Source organism: Priapulus caudatus, unplaced genomic scaffold (assembly GCF_000485595.1).
Source record: "Priapulus caudatus unplaced genomic scaffold, Priapulus_caudatus-5.0.1 Scaffold642, whole genome shotgun sequence".
NCBI lineage: Eukaryota > Metazoa > Priapulida > Priapulimorpha > Priapulimorphida > Priapulidae > Priapulus > Priapulus caudatus.
Window position 1 is genome coordinate 132,540 of NW_014577703.1, and position 25,000 is coordinate 157,539.

The 25,000-nt window shown below is 41.3% G+C and overlaps 2 protein-coding genes across 2 annotated transcripts in view; one reads left to right on the plus strand and one right to left on the minus strand.

Annotated features, from left to right (window-relative positions):
* Positions 1–7: 7 nt before the first annotated feature.
* LOC106812394 (kinesin-like protein KIF16B) lies at positions 8–21,319 on the minus strand. The gene is made up of 27 exons (XM_014816264.1): positions 21,155–21,319; positions 20,643–20,712; positions 20,070–20,186; positions 17,045–17,161; positions 16,581–16,622; positions 16,194–16,255; positions 15,865–15,986; positions 15,393–15,462; positions 15,114–15,186; positions 14,833–14,900; positions 13,918–14,018; positions 12,831–12,953; positions 12,508–12,605; positions 12,202–12,276; positions 11,526–11,573; positions 10,967–11,146; positions 10,332–10,383; positions 9,586–9,726; positions 8,304–8,392; positions 7,171–7,316; positions 4,318–4,471; positions 3,971–4,102; positions 3,631–3,783; positions 3,036–3,187; positions 2,063–2,291; positions 1,510–1,655; positions 8–780 (listed from the first exon to the last, which is right to left on the minus strand). The coding sequence occupies exons 1-27, from the start codon at positions 21,199–21,201 to the stop codon at positions 75–77; spliced, it is 3,513 nt and encodes a 1,170-aa protein (XP_014671750.1). The 5' UTR covers positions 21,202–21,319; the 3' UTR covers positions 8–74.
* A 206-nt stretch (positions 21,320–21,525) lies between these two features.
* The window catches only part of LOC106812396 (WD repeat-containing protein 27-like), a 15,547-nt gene continuing 12,072 nt past the window's right edge, over positions 21,526–25,000 (plus strand). The window contains exons 1-2 of the mRNA XM_014816267.1: positions 21,526–22,242; positions 22,869–23,001. Of these exons, the coding sequence (XP_014671753.1) occupies positions 22,102–22,242; positions 22,869–23,001 (274 nt within the window). The 5' untranslated portion in view covers positions 21,526–22,101. The remainder of the gene's footprint in view (positions 22,243–22,868; positions 23,002–25,000) is intronic.

Genomic DNA, 25,000 nt, shown 5'->3' on the forward strand with positions numbered 1-25,000 from the left:
AGACGTCTTCATCCGAAGCGAATAGAAGAACGGGTAAATCTACCAACGTTGGGTTAACGGACGACTGAACGCCTTCAGCCGGTCCCGTGCTTCGTTGTTTCAAACACGCCCTTCTTAAAGAAGGAAGAGAATTCCCACAGCGAGTGCTTGACGACGCGACCATCGGCCACGTTGAGCGGACACCCCGGCGCGGCGCCGCACACCTCCACCAGGCGGCGCAGGTACACCTCGAGCTGCTCCCGCCGCTGCGCGACCACCCACTCCGAGCGATTGCGGAACCAGCGCTTCGGCGGGAACGGGATCCCCGCCGTCACCGAGTACGCGGCCACCATGCGCTGCCGCAGCTCTCGGAACCGGCTGTAGCGCCGGTAGACGACCCAGCTCTCGCCCCGCAGCGCCACCTGTACCTCGTACTCGTAATGAGCATCCGCGCCGTGTCCGCGCAGCACGAACGCGGGCACGGCGACCCGCAGCGGGAGGTCGTTGCCGCCGGCGACGACGTCCGCCGACGGTCGCCGGAGACTCGTCAGCGAGTCGCTGTTGTGGATTGTCGCGTACGGGTTTGCCTTTGTCGGGAGCGCGGTGCCGGTGTCGGCGGTGCGCGACACCAGCTGCTGCTTGAGCCGCTGTATCTCGATCTCGTGCGCGCGCTTCAGCCGCGACATCTCCTGCTCGCGAGTGCGTCGCTCGCGCTCCCGCGATCGCTTGAGCGCCTTCGCTCGCCGCACCGTCTCGTCAAAGCAGCGTCGCTTCACCTCGGCCTCGACGAGCGCGTTGATCCTGCGCGAGAAACACGCTAACTGTCTCCTCATCTGACGCTCTTATGTTTCTCACGCTGTCTCCTCATCTGATGCTCTTATGTTTCTCACGCTAACTGTCTCCTCATCTGATGCTCTTATGTTTCTCACGCTAACTGTCTCCTCATCTGATGCTCGTGTTTCTCACGCTACCTATCTCCTTACCGTCTCCTCATCGTCTGACGCTCTTGTGAGAAACATAAGAGCATCAGATGAGGAGACAGTTAGCGTGAGAAACATAAGAGCATCAGATAAGGAGACAGTTAGCTTGAGAAACATAAGGGTGTCACTAGAGGAGACAGGTAGCGCAATAGAAACCAATGAGACACACAATAGGGTCAGACGACGAGATCGTAGGGAGACAGGTAGCGCGAGAAACACAAGAGCATCAGATGAGGAGACAGGTAGCGTGAGAAACACAAGAGCGTCAGACGCTGAGGAGACAGTATGGAGACAGGTAGCGAGAGAAACACAAGAGCATCAGACGATGATGAGACCATAAAGACAAGTAACACAAGTGACATGGAGTGACAATAATAACTGGCTTGTGAGAAGCTACAAGTGTGAAGAATGCACCCAAGAAATAACAAAGCATACATTAAGAAAAAATACTTCAGGGTATCCTGCGAAAACACGCAGTAGTTCTTAGTGACATTTTCCAGGAAAACAGTGCCAGAAAATAGTGTACCTACTGCAGAAATGTGAGACTTACCTTTCCTGGTCCTCCATCTCCTGAAGTTGAAGTTTTTCCGTTTCGATCTTGTCTAGTTCGAGCATCCTCTCACGTTCAAATTTATCGCGCTTATCCTCTAGCTCATCCATTGTGTTCGTATACTGGTGCGCTAACTCCTTTAGCTCCTGTTAGTGAAGCGCAACAGAGATTTCAAGCATTGGAAGAAACTTCCATCATTATGATATTTATAGGCAGTCAATACTTGGTACAATAGAAATAAAAATTGGAATTCCCATTCAATTTTTAAGGGGAGGGGGAGATCATAAAGTCAACTAATTGTTAATTTAAGCATTTTTTAACATCTGTTACACACAAAATAGAAACGAAACTATTTTGTTCTGCCAAAAACGCATGTAAAATGGGTTTAATTTACATATATTCCAGTCATTTCAATATATGCTATAGTTAATGATGACAGTTACTATGACAGTTAGGATAAACATGCTTAGAATAATATTTCATTCTTAAACAATATTTAGATGCAGGTAATATACACACAAGCCTAAAACATAAGCACCGAGTAGGCGAGTACCTCGATTTTAGACTCCAGTCTCTCCTCCTTGCTCCTCAAGCTGTTGAGCCTCTTCACCTTGCTGCGCTTTCCTTTACTCTGTAGTATGTGTAGGAGTTCGGTTTTGCCCGTCTCTAGCTGTTGCAGGATAGCTTGTCTAAGCTGAGCCCTCTCTTCCCTGTTGCATTCTGATCTACTGTCCTGCTCGTTGGATACCAGTGCCTCCAACTGCTCCTCTTGCGATTGTATTCTGCATTGCATAATGACAATATTTATTAAGCCACAGAGGCTCAAATTTGTGTGTCAAAAATAATATAAGAAAGATATGCAAATCGATATATGGCACACTAAGTTTCAGAGAGTCTCCTACTATGGATGTCTAACGTCCAGTGGCAATTTTGTGACTCATGATCAGCACACTATTGCTTGATTTCTTCTTTTTCATCAGGCACAAGTAGCGCTCATAGGGTCTATGTCCTCCAGGGTACTACTGGAACGTACCCTGGTAACTATCTGATATGGTTAGGGTTAGGGTTAGGGAGTACTGGCAGTAGGCGTAGGCAACTCCCTAGACTTGTTAGTGGAGTAAGCGAGTTACGGTCCGGCATATTAGATAGTACCAGGGTACGTTCCGGTATACCGGACCGTACCCAGGGTACTTTCCGGCAGTACCCTGGGAGACATAGACCCTATGAGCACAAGTAGCCAACTATACAGAAGCACTTGAGTTCTTGCAGAGTATTATCAGAGTGTAGTGAGTTATAATAATGTGAATAATCAGTCCGTGTCTTGAGCTATATAGAGGAGTGGTCCAATCAGCAGTTGCTACCAGTAGCTAGCTAGCAGCTCGTTTAAATTTCAGTCTGCTCTGGAAGCCTTCAACCATCTGTTAAGTGACAACACCAGTAGAAAAGAAATTCTACCATCTGACGAAATATGAGATGAAACTCCCATTAGGTTTTAAACGTGTAAGCGAATAGGCTTATTAGCTCACCTCTCTTCCAACTGACAGATCCTGCTGCCATCACTACCGGACTCAGAGAGGCTGTCGGCATCAGCGTCATCTCCGTGATCCTGCTGGAGTACCTGATCTAGCAGCAGCTTCACCCTAGCCTGCACAGCACACTCATCGTCATCCAGCGCCACCTGTTGGCAGCACAGAGAAACATGGAGATGAGTACGTGTTTGCGTTTGCATATTTTTTCTTACACGAATTCTAAACAATGGAACTGGTGTTGCTAATATCAACTCTAAAATAACTGAGCTAGAGACAGATACGTCAACGTTTTTTTTTACCAATATTATTAAAATGTACTAGGAATAAATTGTACACAAGTGAAATATTCATTCACCATTTACCATTGTTAGTTCAGGCTTGTTTAAACTGTGATCAGAAAACCATATCCCTAACAACGATTGCTTTAAAACCAATGTGATCAACATTTGGTACATTATTATTAATATGTAATCTAGCAATGACTCCAATGAGTCCATTATTAACTCATTCTGAAAAAAAACAAGAAAGAAACTGTTATAAACATAGCACGCCAGCATACAAACTACCACAAATTACTGAGCTGTTTAGTCACCTGAGCTGCTGTGTTGACAACAGAACCAATGGGACTTTTCCCTTCATTCTCTTGTTCAAACAGAAGCTTCTGCTGCTGTTCCAGTTTGGATCGCTCTTCCTCGACTTCTTGCCGGTCAAGCTCCCTCTGTTCAAATTCTTCCTCCATTTTCTCCTAAAAGACATTGTGACCTCCATATAGTTTGTATTAACAGCAGCTTTATGTTGCATAAACACATGCATGCATGCATGCAAGCAAATACACACACACACACACAAACGCACACATGAACACGCGCTTGCGCACACGCACACGCACACGCACACACATACACACACTGGCAACCGTGGCATAGACAAACCTTTTCTTGTTTTAGACGCTCTTTCTCCACCTGGAATCTTTCAACCTCCTCCATCCACTCTTTCCTTTGCTGTTCAATATCCATCGACTTACGGTGCAACTTTAATTCCTCTCTCTTAATTCTATCTTGTGCCTGCAAGAAACAGAGACATATACGTATTACGGAATTACACAATCGATAAACAAATTAAGAATATATAAAGTCGCAAAACACACCTCTTCTTCAGTTACACCTCAATTATGATCAGCTGAACATGTCAAAAACCAAACGTTTATACTTAAATTCTGGCTTCTGGTATTACGTACACACATTCTTATATACGACAACTAGTATCTTGTGATTTTTACCTCCTCTGCTTCTTTGTTAAGTCGTGCTGTCTCCTGGTGTATGCGCTCTATAATTAGTGACTGCTCTGCCATCTCTCGGTCTCTCATCTCCTGTTCGTCTCTCCTACTCTCTTCTGCATCTAAATGGCATCGCTCCAGTTCTTCTATCAGTTTACTGGAAGAAGTGTAGATATATGGATATTACATGATCTAGATCTAGATATAGATATAGATATTACATGATCAGTGGATATAGATATTACATGATCAATAGATATAGATATTACATAAACAATAGATATAGATATTACATGATCAATAGATATCGATATTACATAAACAATAGATATAGATATACGATATAACCTGTATCAACTAGCAGATATAGTATCCTTAATGATCAATGATATCAGATATTAAAAGATTAGGTGGATACTAGCATTATTACGATTATCAATAGATATAGATTATTACATAAGCAGCTTCACTCTCAGACTTTATCCAGACATATCACCATCGAATCAGCCGTGCCTCCGGAATTCATACTGATTATCTACCACGAAAACACATAGTAATCTAGATATCCCTCCACGGCATCACTCAACATAATATCCCCGGTCGCTATTACCATGACACTCTCAACTCCACGATACGATATATCTGACCAGCCATTCAATCTCAGATATAGATACACGACCATGATCAATAATATCTTAACCGAATCCTCATTACACACTGAATCAGTGGTGATTAATATTACGCCCTCGATGCTGCACACAATAGATCATGCCACAACTCCACTACGGCGTATGTTGATCCTAATGGGGGCTCCGCCGGCGCTGGCATCGCAACAAGGCCCTAATATACAGATCATTCCACCCCTGCCAAGCATCGAATCCAACTAATACACGCCATATTACCATCCCACCTATCCTCACCCTCTCGCATAGTACGAGATTATTACATGATCTAATCTATATTATAGCTATATACATGCATCTAATAAGACTTGATCAGATCAGTTCACATGATCACATGGATATAGCATTGCTCCAATATGGGCCAATCCGCAACATAAACTCTCGCCATTCCTCTTATCTTTACTCACGCAACTGCGAAAGTCATGAGCCACACGACAAAACCAGCCACTCCAACTCTACTAGGAGACTCACACGCCAGAAACAGACCAGCACGGGCCGAGTGCGAAAGAGAGACCAGAAGACAGAAACAAGACAATACCCGGCACAGTCAGAGGAAGCACCAGGTCCCGACCACACCCCCCCCAGCTCCCGCCCCCGCTCTGAGCATGGAGAGGCTAGCAGGACTCCAGCACAGACCCCCTCGAGTGAGAGAGAGAAAGACGGGAGATCGACTAGGAGACCCCTCGTGAGAGAGAGAGCAATCGCGAGAGCACGAAGCAGACCGAGACCGAGCAGAGACAGAAAGCACGATGAGAGAGACGCGAGCAAAGAGAGAGACGAGGACGACTCAGTTCGCGGAAAGACCGGCCCGCCGGGACGAACCGCGGACCGCCACGCTTCGACGGTCGAGAGACCGACTGGCCCCCCAAGACGCACTTCCGAAGCCGTCGCCTCGAGAGAGATACGCATACCGCTCCCATGTCGTGGGACCGCGACGACGCCCTGCAGTTCGCCCTGCCCGCCGGTGTCCCCTCCTCGCCCAGCCCTCCCACCGCACCCCACCGAGGCCCCAGACCGGCTCTCCGCCAGACACATCGACGGGACATCCCGAGAGCCGGAGCATTGTGCACCCCTCCTCGACGTAACTCGAAGCGCTCTCTCCACCACCCTTCCTTTCTCTTCCGCTCCATCCTCCACTCCCCGCCTTCCTCCCGCCCCCCCCACCCTAACCGCACGCATTCCTTCCACCCCTCCCGCGCGTACGTCCCCTTATCGCCTGCACCGCACCGCTCACCCCGTGACCGCCTATATCGCCTCTACTCTATCCCCCCACCGCAAGACTCCGACATACCCGCAAGCGACACATCACGGCCACCTCTAGGAGACACCGAGACCCCCGACCACCCCACGCGCCCCTGCTCCCTTCCGACCTCCCCGACCATGGCAGGGTGCGCGGGAAGAGCAGGAGAGGGCGGCGGGCTTTCTCCCCCAGCGGAGAGAGAACGGCGAGAGGAGACACCCGCAACCGAAGAAGAGAAAGGAGAGAGAGACACCAAGACGAGAGAGAGAAGCGAGAAGAGGAGCACCTGAGGAAAGGAGAGGGATGAGAGAGAGAGAGACGAGCAAGGAGAGAAAGAGAGAGAAATATAATATTACTAATAGAGCACGAGAGGAGAGAGGACGATGGACGAGAGAGAGAGAGCAAGCCGGACCTTTGAGAGAGGAGAGACGAGATGATGAGAGGACCGGGCCCGACAGCAGACGATTGCGAGCCAAAGCGGAGACGAGCTCAGGCGGCACGCCGAGAACGGAGACGAGCGCGCAGAGACCGACGAGATGATGCGACGAGATGAGAGCAGAGACGAGAGCACGAGACGAGAGCCAGAGCATGAGAGAGAAGACTCGAAAGAGAGAGAGGCAGCATGACGAGAGCCGCTCGACTGATGTGCGAGGAGAGAGATGAGAGAGAATTGAGACGCAGAGAGATGAGACGGAGACGCAGAGAGAGGAGAGAGAGAGAGAAGCAGAAGAGAGAGATGAGACAAGAAGAGAGAGAGCAAAGAGGACCGAGAGACGATGAGAGCAGAGCAGCAGAGACGAGACGAGAGCTGAGAGATCGAAAGAGAGAGAGACAGAGAGAGAGAAAAGAGAGAGAGACATATATAAAACGTGAAACATAAACGTCTGATACGTGAACGGATTTCCGCGGGGACGACATAAAATCCACGCTTACCGTTTGGCTTCGAGTTGCTCCAGCTCCTGCTGATGCTTCATCTCGAGTTCGATGCTCGCGTTCTGCAGCGTCAGGTTCTCCGTCGACTTCACGAGATCCGACATCGACTGACTGAGCAGAGACGTGCGTGACATACCCAGACTCGTCTAAAACACGCAGACGCATGCGTCGTTAGCGATCGCCACGGCAGGCAGGACTGTTAGCGAGTGCCAGACGTTCGCTCTGTTGTCGTTAGCTTTTACGACTATAATAATATTAGCTATCTACGTCTGTCCTACTTTTATGTACTCGCCGTCTGTGTGGCAGGAGGGAAGATTAAACATCGTTGTGTAAATGAAAGCGTTTGACTGCTTATGCCGCTATCGCTGATGTATGGAGAACGCAGTGCTGCCTTTTGTTTACCTTTTCGAAAAAACTAATACGCATAGAGGAGTCTACCACAGAGAAACCTCGGCCAAAACAGAGAGATGAAAACGTCTACAAGATCATATCAGTTTCCAGTAAATGAAACAATCACATTGCACGAGTACTTTAATATTTTCAGACCCCAGAATAAAATATTCTCAATAAGTGGAACACCAGCGAATTTCTAGGTCAAGGTCTATGCACTCACTTTTTTTACACACAATTTGATAAACACCCATTATTGTAATGTGTATAATGTGCAACTTTAACCACATACAAAACACTCATGATTTTAGAGTAATACGAATGCTAACTATTGTTACTTACAGTAATGGTAAACTAGTTATTGCAAAACATTTAATTGAATGCATCGTGACAAGTCGGAAATCCGACATTCTACAGTTGTGTGCTAGGATAATGCACCGTCAATAATAAATAAACCCTACATAATATTAAACAAATAATTCCATATTTAACCTGTGATAAATACTGAATAAATAAGTAAAAAGGACAAAAAACTAAACCACCAAAGATTTGCACGTTTGTCTTTCTTTTACTCAGGAGCCAGTTTTGAACTTACGTCTAACCGAAACTGGTATTTTAACATCAATTATTAGCTCATGCATTGTACATACATGTAGAATGAGCAATTAAACTATGGCAAACACAGATAAGCACCGCAAACGGTTGAAAGCTAACAGCAGTAGCAACGTGACTATTAAACATACGCTTCTGAGTCCTTGCCTCCTCAGACTGGCTGCCTCTGCAGGGTGATTGAAGCGAAACATGTTCGACTGACCCAGTAATATCACACAGCCTGAAACGTGAACATCACCATGCTTACAACACAATGATTACGCCCTTCATCTAAACTGTTCATTACACACGGCGAGATGTAAAGCACGTTTCTCAATGAGGCATCAATAACACAATATAGTATGCACTGCTTAACACTTCAATCCATGTGCAAGAGTACAGGGCACACGAACTACTACTGACAGAATTTCAACAGATATAAACAATTGCTTCTAACAAGTGTGGTCCACAGAGCAGAGTGGATGAGACAACTGGTCAATATGGATGTATGAGATTATGTACGGTTCACAGGGACAGCTGCGGCCATGATGGTTGGACAACTGCTGGACAATAGCAATAAGTGATCATTAACATAATCAATAATTACTCATTAAACACACAACGGCATATCCGCTGATTGGTCCTAATAAGTGCATGACTCCAGAACCACCAGCACAATTAATTAGGGCATATATACGAGATATCACCTCAGCCTGCTTCGAGTCACACTTTGTACTTACAGTGTAACAGTACGAATAAAAGGTAACGATGAGAACAATCGAAAACTACTCTAACAGTCTAACCTCCTGTATATTCACATGCATATGCTTCAGCTGTATAATGAACACTACAACAGTTATGTATTGGTAAGTAAATTACTGTCATTACTAAAAATTACTGTCATTTATGTAAACTAAGTAAAACAATATCATTTTAAAGAAACAAAATTAATGCATACATGTACATACGTACATATGAGAAATACAGTTACAATCCAATTATGATTCAAATTTCTTTTCTGAAGTACTTCATCTAATTTTCACTCAGACAGATTTTTGCCACATATTGGAAAATCGGACCTGCAGTGACAAGGGGGAGGGACTGGGGCATTCCTTACTCCCTAGAACTTTCTCTTTACCCACCACTGCTATTACCTTCAATTTATCATGGTTCGATTCAACCTGGGCGATCAAGTGAGGCTAACCCACAATTTCACGTACTGTATACGCTGTATATTTCGCGGCGGTTTAATTTTCGTGAATTTCGCGAACACGTCCGCGACCACGAAAATAACAACACGTGAATAATTCATATCGAATAATACCAAATAAGTTATAATTCACCGACCGCGAAATTAACCACTCGCGAAATTGTTCGTCAAGTCTGAATTCGCGAAAACATCTGTATGCGAAAAATATGGCATATATAGAGTACCTTGGCTTAGTTGTGTGGCCTCCTCGACTAGAGTGCCACTTATCACACACTGTGCACCTGACTGTGGAATCAGCGTGACAACGCCGTCGCTATCGTGCATTATTACACAGTGTTCCGGCTCCACCTCCAATCCACTCAGATCTACAAGATAATGCTCACAATTAATATCACATCCACGCATTTACAATTTGCTCGAAGAAAGGTATCTTTGTCTATAAATATGTTATGGTAGCCAATGCATGCAGCACAGCAGTGTTCATGACGCTAGAATATACATAAGTTGTCTCAAAATGTTGTTTATTATGATACAATCACTTACACTATATTGTTGACACATTAGAGCACAAAGGGTCGTTGTCGTATCAGGTACTACATATATGTACCCGAGGTAGTTTTAGGTTGTTTAGTATTATGTTTATATTTTTATATAAGGTATGTTTAGGGTTAGGGTTAGGGTTAGGGTTAGGGTACACTTCTGTAGTACAAGTCTGGTACACTTTGTGTATACATATATGTACCTCGGGTACATATATGTAGTACCTGAAACGAGAACGACCCCTTCAGCCACATTAGAGTATAATAACATTATAGTTCTCAAACTTAAGATTAAGCTCATTATTATAACCAGTGATATGTAGTCTATGTGGCTGGTTAAAACATACAAAGGAGGTAAAAGGTTCTCTAATATTGTATGAAGTTGAAGTATTCCGGATTATATTAGGATAATAATTATAATGTGCACTCACATATATCTTGCCGTGTAGCAGCCCCTTCCATTCCCAGCTTTGTCTTCCCCTCCTAAGGTAGCATTAAGTGAAACAGATATTACGTACTAGATGTAAGCATACATGTATAAACTACCACGTGCATTGCAGATCTCCGGTTGAACTATGGTTAGATTACCAGCACAATCAGATTATATCATATTATATAGTTAACAGAAATATATATTTTATATCATCTATGCCTGTTATTTTAACTGTCTAATATTACAGTAAATTATAGAATATATATATATATATATACATATGTATAACTACAGGCAATAATATAAATATAAACGTATGTCTAACACCCCACAATCTGTTTATTTTCAATATTGTTATCATTATTAGTGTATATTATTTACCTGCAACATTATAACAAACAGTAACATCTAACCAGGTACTGCTAATTAACCTTCAACATTTTTCAGAACGTCGTATCGGCTATATTTTGATATCGATCGGTATATTATTTACGGTAATTAGGTAAATGACTTTACTATCTAACTGCCTCTGTTCATCATCAGTATATCATCAATTCACTGCGTAAGCATCGACGTCACTGCATGACACAAACACCGTGAGTGGTGAGCGCAGCAGAGTTGACCTTGTCTGACCTTGAGGTGGTAGAGGATGACCCCGGTGCTCAGGAGGTCGTCGTCGATGGCGATGAGGTGTGGCAGCTCGGAGTCGAGCACGACGCCGAGGCCCTCCCTGCGCAGTCCGAGGCTCGGCTCGGTGAGTATCTCCCTCATCTCCTGCCAGCGCCCCTGCCACTCCTCCGTCAACACCTTAACCTGTCGTCGCAGCACACACGCGGTTAGAGATAGCGTCGGAAATAGCGGTGTCCTGATCCGCGACCGGTGACTTATGAGCAAGACTGGATAATGTTTTTTTACGGAGAACTACATGCTAAACCATGCTTACCTGCATCATAGTTGTATTGCACATAACTTGACCACAGATATTGCATGTACATTGAACATTCTGGATAATTTTTTTACGGAGAACTACCTGCTAAACTATGTATAAGCGTAAAATTTAAACAGGCGATTCAATCAACAGTTTACAATATTACAATCGCACTCTTCTGATTTTGTCCGATATCCCCACCGATTTATTTACAACACATCAAAAGCATAAATTGAAGAGTTGGTAAAAGTCAAGGATACTTACCCTGGCCTCACTCTCATGCAACCTTTCATGGACTCCTGGGTACATGTTCTGAAAGAAAATTTGAAGCACAAATTACAAGCAATATAGAAAGATGACAAGATATTGTTCACGTGTTAATACATGGAATACGATTCACTGCTGATTATAGTAATATATAACATACACAAGTCTGCTACGTCATCTGGATTAAATCATTAACCAAATCAGTGTAAGAATGGAAATTTTTTGTAATTTGTAATGCATCATAGTTGTATTTCGAATAACTTGACTATAGATAATGCATGTACATTGAGCTTTCTGTGTGCATCACTAACAATCATTCACTAAAAATTTTAAAAGATTATTCTTCAACTCTTTGCTTCATTGCTAAAGACCAGTTCAGGTATATATATATTTCGATGCACGTATACGCATGTCGTAGTCACATCAATACACATTGCGCTCTCATATGTACTACTGCCATGTACCTATTGTATGTTACATAGAATTCTTACCCACATTTCACGGAGTTCTGCCTTACTAGCACTGAATTAAGGTGATCTGTATCTTATTGTGTACTCCTCATTACTAGCTATACCTTCAATATCACATTACAGACAACTCACAGAATGGCAGAAAGTCCGCCTAATTGAAAGACTCACACACAGTTTGGCAACTGGTAAATTAGCGAACTCACCACATTTCCACCCAGCATGGCTCGCAGTTTGGCAATCTCCGATCGCAAATCTCTGATCAGCCTTACGTTCGGATCCTGTTAAACAACAACGAGAGTGAACTCACATTTCTAGAACTATAATTCGTATGAAAAAAATCCTCTATAGTCCACATGAAAGATTGATGCCAAATTGTGCACTAACTGTTGTCAATAACAGAAATTCAATGTAAGGATTGCAGATATTTAAAACACAGTACTAAGAAATACAACGAAACCTCGAAGAGGAAGGGAATACTAGCTATTCCTGAAGGTTTAGCCACTGCATACCTCATTGACAGTAGGTTTGTTGATGATGTTCTTGGCTCTGTTTGCATATCGCAGTGTGCTCAGTGTCTCTGCATAGTTGACATCGGCTGGAGATATGGCTGCAACAAATTAATCACTCGAGTCAACGCATATATGACGTAGGATTACTACAAAGCTTAAATTCAACGTCTTAACTCACAGCACACGCCAACTAAAGTTTCACACTTCTAAGTGTCATCTCCATTATCGTTACCACCATCAATCAATTTACATAACCAAATATATATGCACCTCTAACATAATTAAATTATTCAGTTAATTAATGAAAGGTATAGCAAACTTACTGGCGATCATGATAGTTTTCGAATTGCCGCCCAGACTGTCCTTCAGGAGCCACGTCAGCACGGAATTCCTGTACGGAATGAACATCTGCTTCTTCTCCGGCGATCTTACGCTGCACATGTCCGCTAAACACAACGTTCAAGTATGCTAATGATAATGTTCAGGTATGCTAAACACAACGTTCAAGTATGCTAATGATAATGTTCAGGTATGCTAATGATAATGTTCAGGTATGCTAATGATAATGTTCAAGTATGCTAAACACAACGTTCAAGTATGCTAACGATAATGTTCAGGTATGCTAAACACAACGTTCAAGTATGCTAACGATAATGTTCAGGTATGCTAAACACAACGTTCAAGTATGCTAACGATAATGTTCAAGTATGCTAAACATCATGTTCAAGTATGCTAAAGATAATGTTCAAGTGTGGTACACCCAAGCAGGGTTCTCCAAGAGCACTTATAGCCTCGCGGCCCGCCAGGCTATCGTCGAGCCCCGCCATCCTAAAATGCACCCGCCACTCTAAATATCATAGCCGCCATGCTAAATATCATAGCCCCCGGACCTCCCTAGCACGCAAACCGCCTTTGGCGATTTGCAACTAGGACCGTAAAGGCAGCACCCGCCATGCTATAATGAAAAAGCTTGGAGAACTCTGCCAAGGTATACAAAACATCATGTTCACGTGTGGTACACACAAGGTATGCTAAAGATAACATTCAAGTATGCTAACATGATCTTCAAAATCACTAATCCCAATTCTTACATCTGGCAAACAATGTTCATGTCTGCGAAACAGAACCTTTAAATCTGTTAAGCATGCAATAAGTTATCACATGTACAAACAGCACAAGGAAATTTACGCAGTCAGTATGTATTAAAACACTATACAATCATCTAAATGTTGATAAAAGTTCTTATTTAATCTTATTTAACTACATGAGCCTAACCAATGAATTCACATGAAACACATAATTAAAGACGGGTGCACATTTGACTTTGCATAATCGAGTTTTGATTACTCGCACGATTTCTGTGTGCAGCATGATTGTTCTAGAGCAGATGGAAATAGCAGAGTTTCTCACCCAGAGCATGTATGACCGTTCCAAGTGTGACGAGAGACTTGTTTATACTTCCTCCCTCCTTTAGTCTGACGCCCGTCGCTCCTGATGCATCTGCTCTCTCACTGTCAATACAGAATGCACAGTTACAGTACAACGACTCACTTTATGGAGCAGCAGACTAAATTTACCATCACAGTAATCTTAGCTTGCAAACAATAATGATAGTAAACAATTAAAAATTGCTCCAAGAAATGGTCAAAATTGCGTGAGCGAGGGCACTATTCCTTCCCAAAGCAACACTATGATAGCATAGTGCCCCCAACAACAGGCATTAATGTTTTTAGTGCATCACATGACTTTGCAATCTACTTGGCAAATATGAAGTGAATAAGACAAAGTTTCTTAAACGAACAATTTCTAGCACCAGCAAGTAGTATATTTGTGTGTTATTTGTACAAAATAAAATGTATGAAAATACAATTAGTGTTTCTGTTTACTTTTCATGCTTATATACCTTCTTTATACTCCCTAATTTGCCGGTGCATTCGATGTAACAAAACGCTCGACACAAACACAACCGCCATTAATTCGAAACTCTTGCGTGGCGCCCAGACGCAGGAGATTCCTGACGTGAACACAATGCGTTATAATAACAATGCGTCGCGCAAGCAATAGTGCCCGCTCAGGCGGGCACTATTGCTTCCTAGTACCTGCGACGTTATCCAATGGAATTTCAACGATTTATCACGTGATGCAGTAAATGGTCAAATATTGTGTGAGCTCATAAATAGACACGATTTTTGTTCAAGAGTATTTCTATGCCCATGCACTAATGCCCTGTAAAACCTTTATAATGAGGTCATTTTAGTCTGGATTCCATAGCATACGTGTAAAGCTGTCGTGTAATTAGTTGCATGACATATATAATAGTTTTACCTGCCAGCCAAGTCAACAAGGTGAACCTTGCTCACCATTTCACTCGGCATATCTCGAGAAAACCTTGCCTACAGAGAGAAACACATGCCAATGTGAACATGTTCTCAAAGAAAAGTTATTAATACCAGTGGCTTGTGTAATAGGTAAAATAACTATTTAAACTTTACACTATTACCATATACATTAACAATTTACAACATATCATCATCAACAAACGACATCTTACATTCTGACATAATGTAAATCTGGTTACTTGGTCACTGATCATGAGATGTGTTTACCTGTGAAAAGGTGATAGTGAAGATGGCATGAGACCTACTACTGGTATCGTTCATCTGTGTTGCTGCTGTTGTCCTGGGAAAAGTCGGGCGACTAGGTTAGACTTAACGTGTCTTTATTACAATAATCTTTCATCACGTATTAAAAAGTGGCAGGTTATGTTACAAACACATATACAATGTAATTTTTTTACATCTATATGCTCAACACTAACATGCATTTTGATAATATTTATAAAGCAAGCAACTTTCAGAATAATGATGATATATGAAATGCTAAACCTGCGGTTGTTTCCTATGTTCATCAAATCTTGTATGTCAGCATAATTCATCACCAAGTGTTTGGACAAATCTGAAAAAGATTAAAAAGACATTGATGAATAGATTAAACCACAAAGTAAATCCTTATTCTACAACTTTGGTTTCAATGGTTCATTAACATTGTCCCCTTAAAAATTGAATTATATTATATTTGTATTGACAACTTGAGATCTAAATGAAGTAGAAGACAATACACGTTACATATTATCAACAGAAGATAATAATCTTCATTATGTATTCCTGATATTATCTATATAAGTAGCATGCCTACCACATTATTCATAATGTAGACCACAGTTAAAAGTTATGAGACCAGAAAATACATAGATAGATATCACCCCGATATCGCGAACAGTCATTTTGGCTCCAAGAGTTAAGTCACAGCTATGAAGAAACTTGAAATTCTACTGAGCTCAACAAATGGTATGTTCACCTTGAACGTAGGGTCCTTCCTTGGGATGCTCTCTAACACGCAGCGAGTGTGTACCAAACTCCTCGCCTGTACCTAGCGTACATAGCAAGTCTCGCACTCTCTCGTTATAAATCTCTAGGTAACTGAAATACATACAACCATACAACACACTTTCAACCCCTCTTAGTTTAATTAACATTAATAAAATAATGTCTCATAATTTATATTTATCACTCATTAACGATGACAACACATGCACTTTAACTCCAAATTCTGACACCAGAGACATCAAGAACTATCATTTTGATGTGAAGCAATTTTAAATCTAAAGTATAAATTTACCCAATTACCTGACTTCGGTTCGGAAGCTTATGCCTTCACCCTTGAGCATTTCTATTTTGTTGTACAGCCCCTAAAAGGTGAATAAGAAGATAAGGTATTGCTCAACGTTAATCATACTAAACTGTAATTAAGTCTTCAATACATTGTTACTAAGAACAAACATAAAACTAACTAAAATATGACTATGAATCTTTGTAAGTTAAAGAGATAAAATATATTAATTTAGCTTGACATTTGGGTTTAGAGATAGGTTGTCAATTTAAAATAAGATAATAAACTGACATCACATGCAGGAGCATCATAATTAATGTATGTCAACTATATATAAGTCCTGATACCAAATACATACAGAGGAATGTAGTCAGCATTAATAAGTATCTTTAACACACACTCACCTGACATATCCTTGGTGTCAAACCAACAACATCGGGACTCTCCTAAAAACGATTAAAAAATTTCATTGTCAGTAACAATCTAGTTATACACACGTGCAAGCTGATTGAAATGTGTTACAGATCGCAGTTTGAAACATGCACAGCGGACCCCCGAGATACGATCGGCTCGACATACGAATTTTCAAGATACGAACGACATCCCGTTGAATGTAATGTATTTGACGAACGAATAAAATTCCATACGAACGTCTTACGAATCAGCCAATCAGGGCATGGGCCTAGTGCGCTCTTTCGGTGAGTCAGTTTAAGTATGTGACTTATTGAATGTGGTTGTGCTCTCATGATTGCACTTGCTGTGCGTCCTATATCTAGGGTTCGAGATACGAACAAATCTGTGGAACGAATTTTAAAAATACGTATCTCAGGAGTCCACTGTAATTATCGTATATTATGTGTTATTGTACCTGGGAACCCATCATGGTGTGCGTCTTCCCGGAACCTGTCTGGCCATAAGCGAATACGCAAGCATTGTACCCTTCAATGGCTGCATCTATTACACCTATACCCAAGTCTGCAAACACCTAAAACATATAAATAAACAAGCAGGTGTAAGAACGTAATGGAATGAGTCACAGGCCTTGCTAGAAGTAGGGAACAGCAATTAGCGAAAATGGTTTTGTGTAGAAATATAGGGGGAAACACACGTATATATCCACTAAAGAAACCGAAAGTGATTTATAGCATGTGCATGTTCTTTCATTTACACTAGGCACACGAGTGTACAGACTTATAATTACAGATAATTGCGATGGAACCGGTGGAACTTAATTACCATGAATGGAAAAACTCACACTGCAAAGAAGCAAAGGGTTAGTATGGCATTACACATGTACAGTAGGGAACCCTAATAGTCACACCTTTACAGCGACAAGCTCTATTCAAGGCTCGCACGTTTAAAGTTTGATGCCACTCTTGAACGAGTTCCCAGTTACTGTACCTCGCCAAGCGGATTATAACCATTGACCGAGGCATTTTTCGCCTCTTCACAAAAGAATTTTGAGGTTTACGGATTATTATGCGAACATGACTTATAGCAGGTGTGCAGGAATTAGTAGAAGATTGTTCTAGGCATTTACTGCATCACAAATGCTGGGTCAGATTACTGCAAACAAGACATCGTTTTAAGGTGGCTTGGTAGGTCTATTTAACTGCCTCCCTAGTAGATAGGAAATGTTTTATCAACATCTGCATGCTGACAACCAAAATACATCCATCTCGCATCAGGTTGGAGTAGGTGATACTAGCTTTAGGACACTAAATAAAAAAAATCACTAATATGCAGTTATTCAGAAATCAGAACTGGGCTAGGTTGAACTGCGCACCCTGCCCAGAGCCATAAGCCAAACGTAAATTTATATGGGGCATATTGTAATAATAAACTGTTGGTTCTAATAATATACTTTGACCGGACCTTTTATAAATAACAGATGGACTCACTCCCAGTATTGCCAGCTTATGGGGCCTTTGAAAGCATGTCTATCTACAGTGCAGAACTGAACAACCAGTTATATTTGTCCGAATCAAGGACCTCAAGCCCTCATTATAATTTCTATACAGTTTTACACATTTAAGAAAAACGTACAAAACAAATTGGCCTGATGTTGACCTTCAAGTTCTTAGCACAAAATGACAGAAAGAGTAGGACCACTTTATAAATAGGACAAGCAAACGTTAAAAATAACAGATAAAAAATCCTCCGTTTTAACTGATTTTGTTACATAAGCCTGTAGAGCCAAATCTACAGCCACACCTAAACCCTGCACAATAGAGCTACTTGTTTTAATGTACAGGTTTGGCAATCACGCAAAGCATTCATTAGCGCATGCTGTACGTTTCTGCGTGACATATCAGCATTCGCCATTACTCACGTAATGTCTGGCTGCTGCTGTGAGAATCATGCATGCACATGAAATTCCTCTTGAAATTAAAACCTCGCCTCACAGTAAATTTAAACATGATTATAAGCTATTCCTTCTTGACAGCCAGTATTACGATCAATTAAATTAAATTAGTGCATGTTATTTAGGACCATTAGAAATTAGTTATATATTATAATAATTATAATTGCTTTCTTGTTCTTGTTGTTACTTATTACTTATTACATCAATTGCATTTTTTTTTCTACTGTTTCCATGTATGTATGTATATATTTTTTTCCCTCTTATTTCCTATATTTAGTTTAATTGTACTTTTCCCTCAGACATTTTATTACCAGTGGTAGTGGTCAACTTGAAAGCTTATGGCTACTTTGACCACTACGCACATTCACCTTAAACCTATCGATTCTCTAATATTATTTATTTCTCTCCCTTTTTACTTCTATCTTAAATGATCTGTACAAATGAATGAAAAGTGCAAAATAAAATTAATCTAAATCTGAATCTGACATGCAGATCTCACTTAAAGTTTGCTGCCACTGTTTTTAATGTGAGAAAATACTGCATGGAATAGAACTGATCTAAAGCATCCATAGTGTGTCATACATGGTAATCTCAAAAATATAATTTTGTGGACTTTATATGATGCTTTAATGCATTAATAGGATTGTGTACATTTCTGTGTGCCTGCGTACATGTGTGTGTGTGCGCGTGTGTGGGAAACGTACATTGTAACATACATACCCAAGTTGGTGTGTGTGTGTCTGAATACACACACATCTGTGCATGCACATGTCTGCGTACATGTGTGAGCATATGTTTGTTTGTGGGTGTTTTGCGTGCATGCATGCATGCATGCGTGGGTATGTGCATGCATGTGTACAACACAAATACATCCTAATCGCATGTACACACGCACGCACGCACGCACGAACGCACGCACGCACGCACGCACACACACATATGCCCACACATAAACACAGACATGTGCACGCACACCTGTGTACGTATTTAAACACACACTAAACTGGGTGTGTATGCCCCCCCCCCCCAACCTTATAGGTTTATGCATGTATCATGTATATTTCTATGTATAAATGCAAACACAACACCTCAGACATCAACTGCTACCATGCAATTAAAGTGATTACGTCACCGTAAATAGTCAAAATAAAAATTAAAAATCCCACTTTTCACAAAATATAAGTAATTCTATTCACCCTTTATGGTTAAATTGCTGCATTATACTTCCTATCTTACTATATTGTTCGATGTAAAACATATACTCGTGACTCATACATAGCCCATAGCAAGCAATTAATGTCAGGAACATAATATCGAATCGTCCAGGTTTTTTTGATTTTTAACTAGTTGAGAAACAATCTTATCAGGTAAAGATTTGATGATACGTTTAGTCCCGTTAGTTCTTACTTTTAATGTAAAAAAATGGCAACAAAAATTTTACAAATTTGACCATCGAAAATTCGTGATGTAGTCAATTTAAAGGCATTACTGACTGTACTTATTGTGTATATATAAATGCTGTACTTACTGTGTCTTCGTTGATACAGTGTGAATCGTTTTTATCGGCAGACCAATAGGAGAAGTCAAATGCAAACGTCTTTGCTCGTTCTCTGCCAGAATCTCCTCCTGATGCCTCCAATGGGGCCTGAAGTATGAATTAGAAATACATACACAAATTTTATCAATTTGAATAGCAATATCTTATATTATAAGTTACAAGCTGACATAATCCATCACCTACAGACTAGACAGATTTCTGGTTGATGTTATAGAGGAAACAAAAAATTAACAAGCCTATAACAATGCATGTAGTAGAAAGGCAGACTGTGATTGGTTATAATAAGGGTGTACTAAGTCAAAAGTTAACAGGCCCAGCAGTTCTCAGAGTGGTGCGATCCAGGACAATACCGCCTTTAAAACTTATTCACTTTTCTCAAATCAGCATACAATTAGTATAGATACAGCATACAACTTTTTTTAAATGCACCATACACCTTGTTTTGTATAACTTTGTATTGCTTCCAAAATACAAATTTCAAACACACAAATCATAATTGAGATGTGCAAATGACTGATGTACAATCCACAAGTAAAACCTTACCTTAACATTTGTGATGAAAGTTTTTCTTCCTTGCATAGAGATAATCACAGAACTACCAAGTGCTTCCTCCCTTTAGAAATACAAAACATTTGTTAAAAAAATGTAAGAATCGGGGAAGATAGGCACCAAAATTAATTTATTTTTATTTGCTGCCACTTCCGTCACTAACCTGTGGCTCTGTATTGACACTGTATGATCTTTTATCCATTATTATTAACGCCACAGACACAGTTAGCCCTATAAAGGCTATATATATAAATACATAGTATAGTATAGCAACTATTTTAGTTTCAGTACGGTAATAACTGCTCTACCACTACCAGTTAAGGAAAATGCATTCAATCCGTATAATGCGCACACATATGCACCAATACATAGCTGCAATACATAATACGCACCTGGGCCATGAGTGACTCAGAATCACATTACTTCAGTACAATACTACAGTAGGCCCTACTTCAAATGGCAAATGACGTTCGAGTTACAAAGACGTTTGATCGCGCGTTACGTACCTTTTATTCAATGGTCGACACCTAACCGCAACTTTTACAGACGCCATAGTATTTATTATTATTTCTTCATCAAGAAAACAGTATAAAATGGATGCAAACTATGAGCAGCACACTCTGCTACAACCACAACAACAATAAATGACAACACAACTCTCCATTTTTAAAGGTCGCTTATGTACTGAATAAATAGCTAAAATCTATGCTAAAATGCAAACAAATTTGCTAGAATTAGCAGTAATATAGTAATATAAAGCAAATTTTATTTATAATAGCATGATAATTACATGTTATTAAAATGAAAATTTTTCTAGAAATTTGAATAATTTGTTTGAAATTGGCGTTATGGTAGCGTACCTCGACGGAATGTAAACTAATGGCGGCGATTTTCACGTCCCCCTTTGAAAAAATGTATAATTTATCGCAGATCGCATTACTTCATAATCAGAAACATTTTGTGGTCATTTGGTGATGCCTAGTTAAGAACAGATTCTTTATTTTGTACTTATAACAGCTAGAGTTGTTTATGGTTAAGCTCAGGGAGCTGTCGCATTGGCCATTGTTAGCGGCGATGGTGATTCACTCGCGTGCTAGTATTAATACTAGTATTGATCCAGTGTGGGCGGTGAAGCAATGGTAGTATTGGTACGTCTAGCCAGCGACTCGGGAATGTCTTCAGTGCAAGATGTGATCTCTAAAAGAAATGAGGTGTCCGCACGCCCTCATTGTGCCTAAAACAGTCTAGGTGCAAGACAAATAACACATCACACAATTCATGTTTACAAGTTCTAATGTGTCAATGATTCATAAGGAGCTTTTTCTTCAATTGTGAGCTTTTTCTGTTTGACGAAAATTGGTTAGTTGCTACGCAAGTCGTCGGATGTGCTGATGGTTACGTATTGTATGAGTGTCTTTTTAATGACAATTTCTCTGGGAGTGAATTAAAAGGCATGGCTTTGGTGCATGCAAAGTCTATGTCACTAGAAAGTAGTTCAACACATGTACAAGTGGCATGCAATGGATTATACGTGGCTTCACCTCATGGTGGTCGTACAGTGGTCGTGTGGAGCTTGGAGGATATCTCGGAAGAGGTACGTGTACAAGCATCTGCCAGCTTCGTCGCATCATGTACAATTTCATATCGAAATTATAAATAATTAATCCATCCTCTCAACTTGGCCTTGTAATTATTTAAATTTAATTTGTCTGGCTCTCTATGCCGTACCCTTCCTGCTCGCTCTCTGTCTCTTAGTCTCTCTCGTGTCTGTCTGTCTCTCTCTCCCTTTTCCCTTTTTCTATCTATCTCTCTCTTTATCTTTTTGCATGTGTGTGCGTGCGTGTCTGTGTGTGTGTTTGCCTGTGTCTGTATCTGTTTCTCCCTCTCCCTCTAACTCTCTTGCTCCCCCGCTCCCTCTTTCTCCTTCTCCCTCTCCTTGTCTCATTCTCTATTTTGTGTACATGTGTGTGTGCCTGGATCTTCAACAGCAAGATAATACCCTAGTTCATCTTCAAGCCATTTTGTGGATTTGTTCTTAATATCTAGATAGATTGTTACTAAATATAACGCTCAGAGAGGATGTCGAGATATTGAGCTCCTCACTTTAACCAGAAGCCATTGCGACCGGGCAAGTAGGCAAATCTATATACTAGCCAGTCCTTTTATAAATATGTATAATTTATATAAATTAAATTAACAACAGCATTTTTCACAATGTAGGTTTTGGAACTGCAAGGGCACAGTAGACCAGTGACAGCAGTCAGCTTTGGTAGAGGGTCACTGCTGTGCAGCTGTGCTGATGATTGCATTATCCTATGGAATATTGATCAAGCATGGAACACACAAAAACAAGGTATGACAATTAAGATAGGTGGAGCTATACTTTACAATATCCTGCCGTTCAGGGCTCGAATTAACCGACGGCACCGACGGCAATTGCCGAATTGCCGTCGGTGCCCCTATTAATTGCCGTACTGCCCCTGAAAATCCAACTCGACCGACGGCAGTCACCTGCCTTGCCCTTTTGTGTAATTGCCGTCGGTGCCCTTTAATCTACTGTCCTAGTTTCGTTTTTAGTCGAATCAACATAACACGTGCGCGTGCGTGCTGTAGTTGCAATGATGAGCTTAAAACCGATAGTTGCAGGAGGGAACAATAACAGCATCGGATAATTATTCACTCCTGATAGCGGGCATATAAAATTTATTGTTACTGTACTTCCATTAGCAGAGGTGGGTACAGGGGTCGGTGTTACGATGTAAGCTTGTACATGGGGGCATATTGTTTTGTACATTAAAAGCAAGACGATGTTGATGTACTAATTTGTTATGAGTTTTCCTTTATTTTACAAACAGTGCCTTGGCTGACCCTTCTCAAATTTTTGCAAAGTTGCCTTGCGTTGCCTTTTTAAAAATTGCTCTCTGTAGCCTTTCCATTCTTATGAGAAAATTCAAGGGCCGATTTCTCACGTGGCCCCATAAAAAAAATGGCCTTCTTGCCCTCTCGGCCGCTTAATTCGAGCCGCCTGCCTGCGTTTGTCATACCTTTTATGCTGTAAATACTGCAGGCTCTTCATTTTCTAATGCGGGGCGGCGATCTGCTGCTCCACCGCGCACGAAAACCGAATTGTGCCATGGTGCGTGCATCATTGTGGCCTTCATAAAAGTGCGTTGAAATCGCGGCACAAAAAAGTCTGTTGTATTATGTCGAAAATATTCGCGCTCCTTAGCGTTGTCAAACTGTAGCGGGGATAGCAGAAAGGTTAGCCACACACAACAATTTCGTGGTGTGTAGTAAGCTGAACAGTTATGGCAGAGCGTAGCAGGTTAGCTACCGCCTCCTGGTTTATACAACTAGAGCAACAGCATCCAAATACAGTACCTACACGGTAGGGCGCACAACGTTACCTGGTACGTTTCTCCACTCGTAGCGTGGCCAAGAAGTTGGTTTTCTGCCGATGTGAAACAGTCGTTAGGCGCTGGAGGGGCTCATTAGTGGCTACACGCTACAAAGTAATTGTGGCCTAATTTGTAGATGGCATTGTGATGACTATTTCGTTCGCTGAAATTATGCACGGTAGCATGGATTAGAGTCTCTAAGATGAAGATCAGAATAAATAAAACAAGTTAATTTTTTACATCCGATCACTCTTTATTAATTGTGTGCTAGTGTTGGGTTGTTGGATGAAAAGAATGTAATCATGACGAAGCCATTGAATGAATGAAGGTGAAGATGAATGATAATCAGTGGATTGACATGACATCCCAATTTTCGTTTTGAATTTCACTCTAGACTGAGGATTGGTCCTGATTCCATCATCACACCCCACGAGGCATGATGGAGAGCCCTCAAGGAGCTCTCCATCATCCTTTTTAAGGGTATGATTTTTAGTGGAGCTCTCCATCATGCCTCTTAAGGGTGTGATTTTTTAGTGAAGCTCTCCATCATGCCTCTTAAGGGTGTGATTATAGAGCGTGAAAAGACCCCCTATGGTGTCCTAGGGGAGTCATTAGTAGTCCTCCTGTACTTTTCAAATCTGAAAGCCTGATACTGTATCCGTTTAAGTGTTTATCAATATAATAGAGGTTTGTAATCTTTCAGTCATTTAAAATATAGCAATTATTACACAATATATATGGCCAAAATTGGCAGGTGTGTGTGTCTGGTAACCGTAATATGAACAGAATCGTTGTGGATTTATCTTTGATCTAACTAGGCTAATTGTAAATGTGGGTCAGTAGGTTAGGTATCATATTGCAGTCAATATTCAGATCAGTAACATATATGCAGTATATGGTCAAAGGTGCTAACTGAGTGACTGCATGGTCAGGATTTCAATGCTCCAATCACAG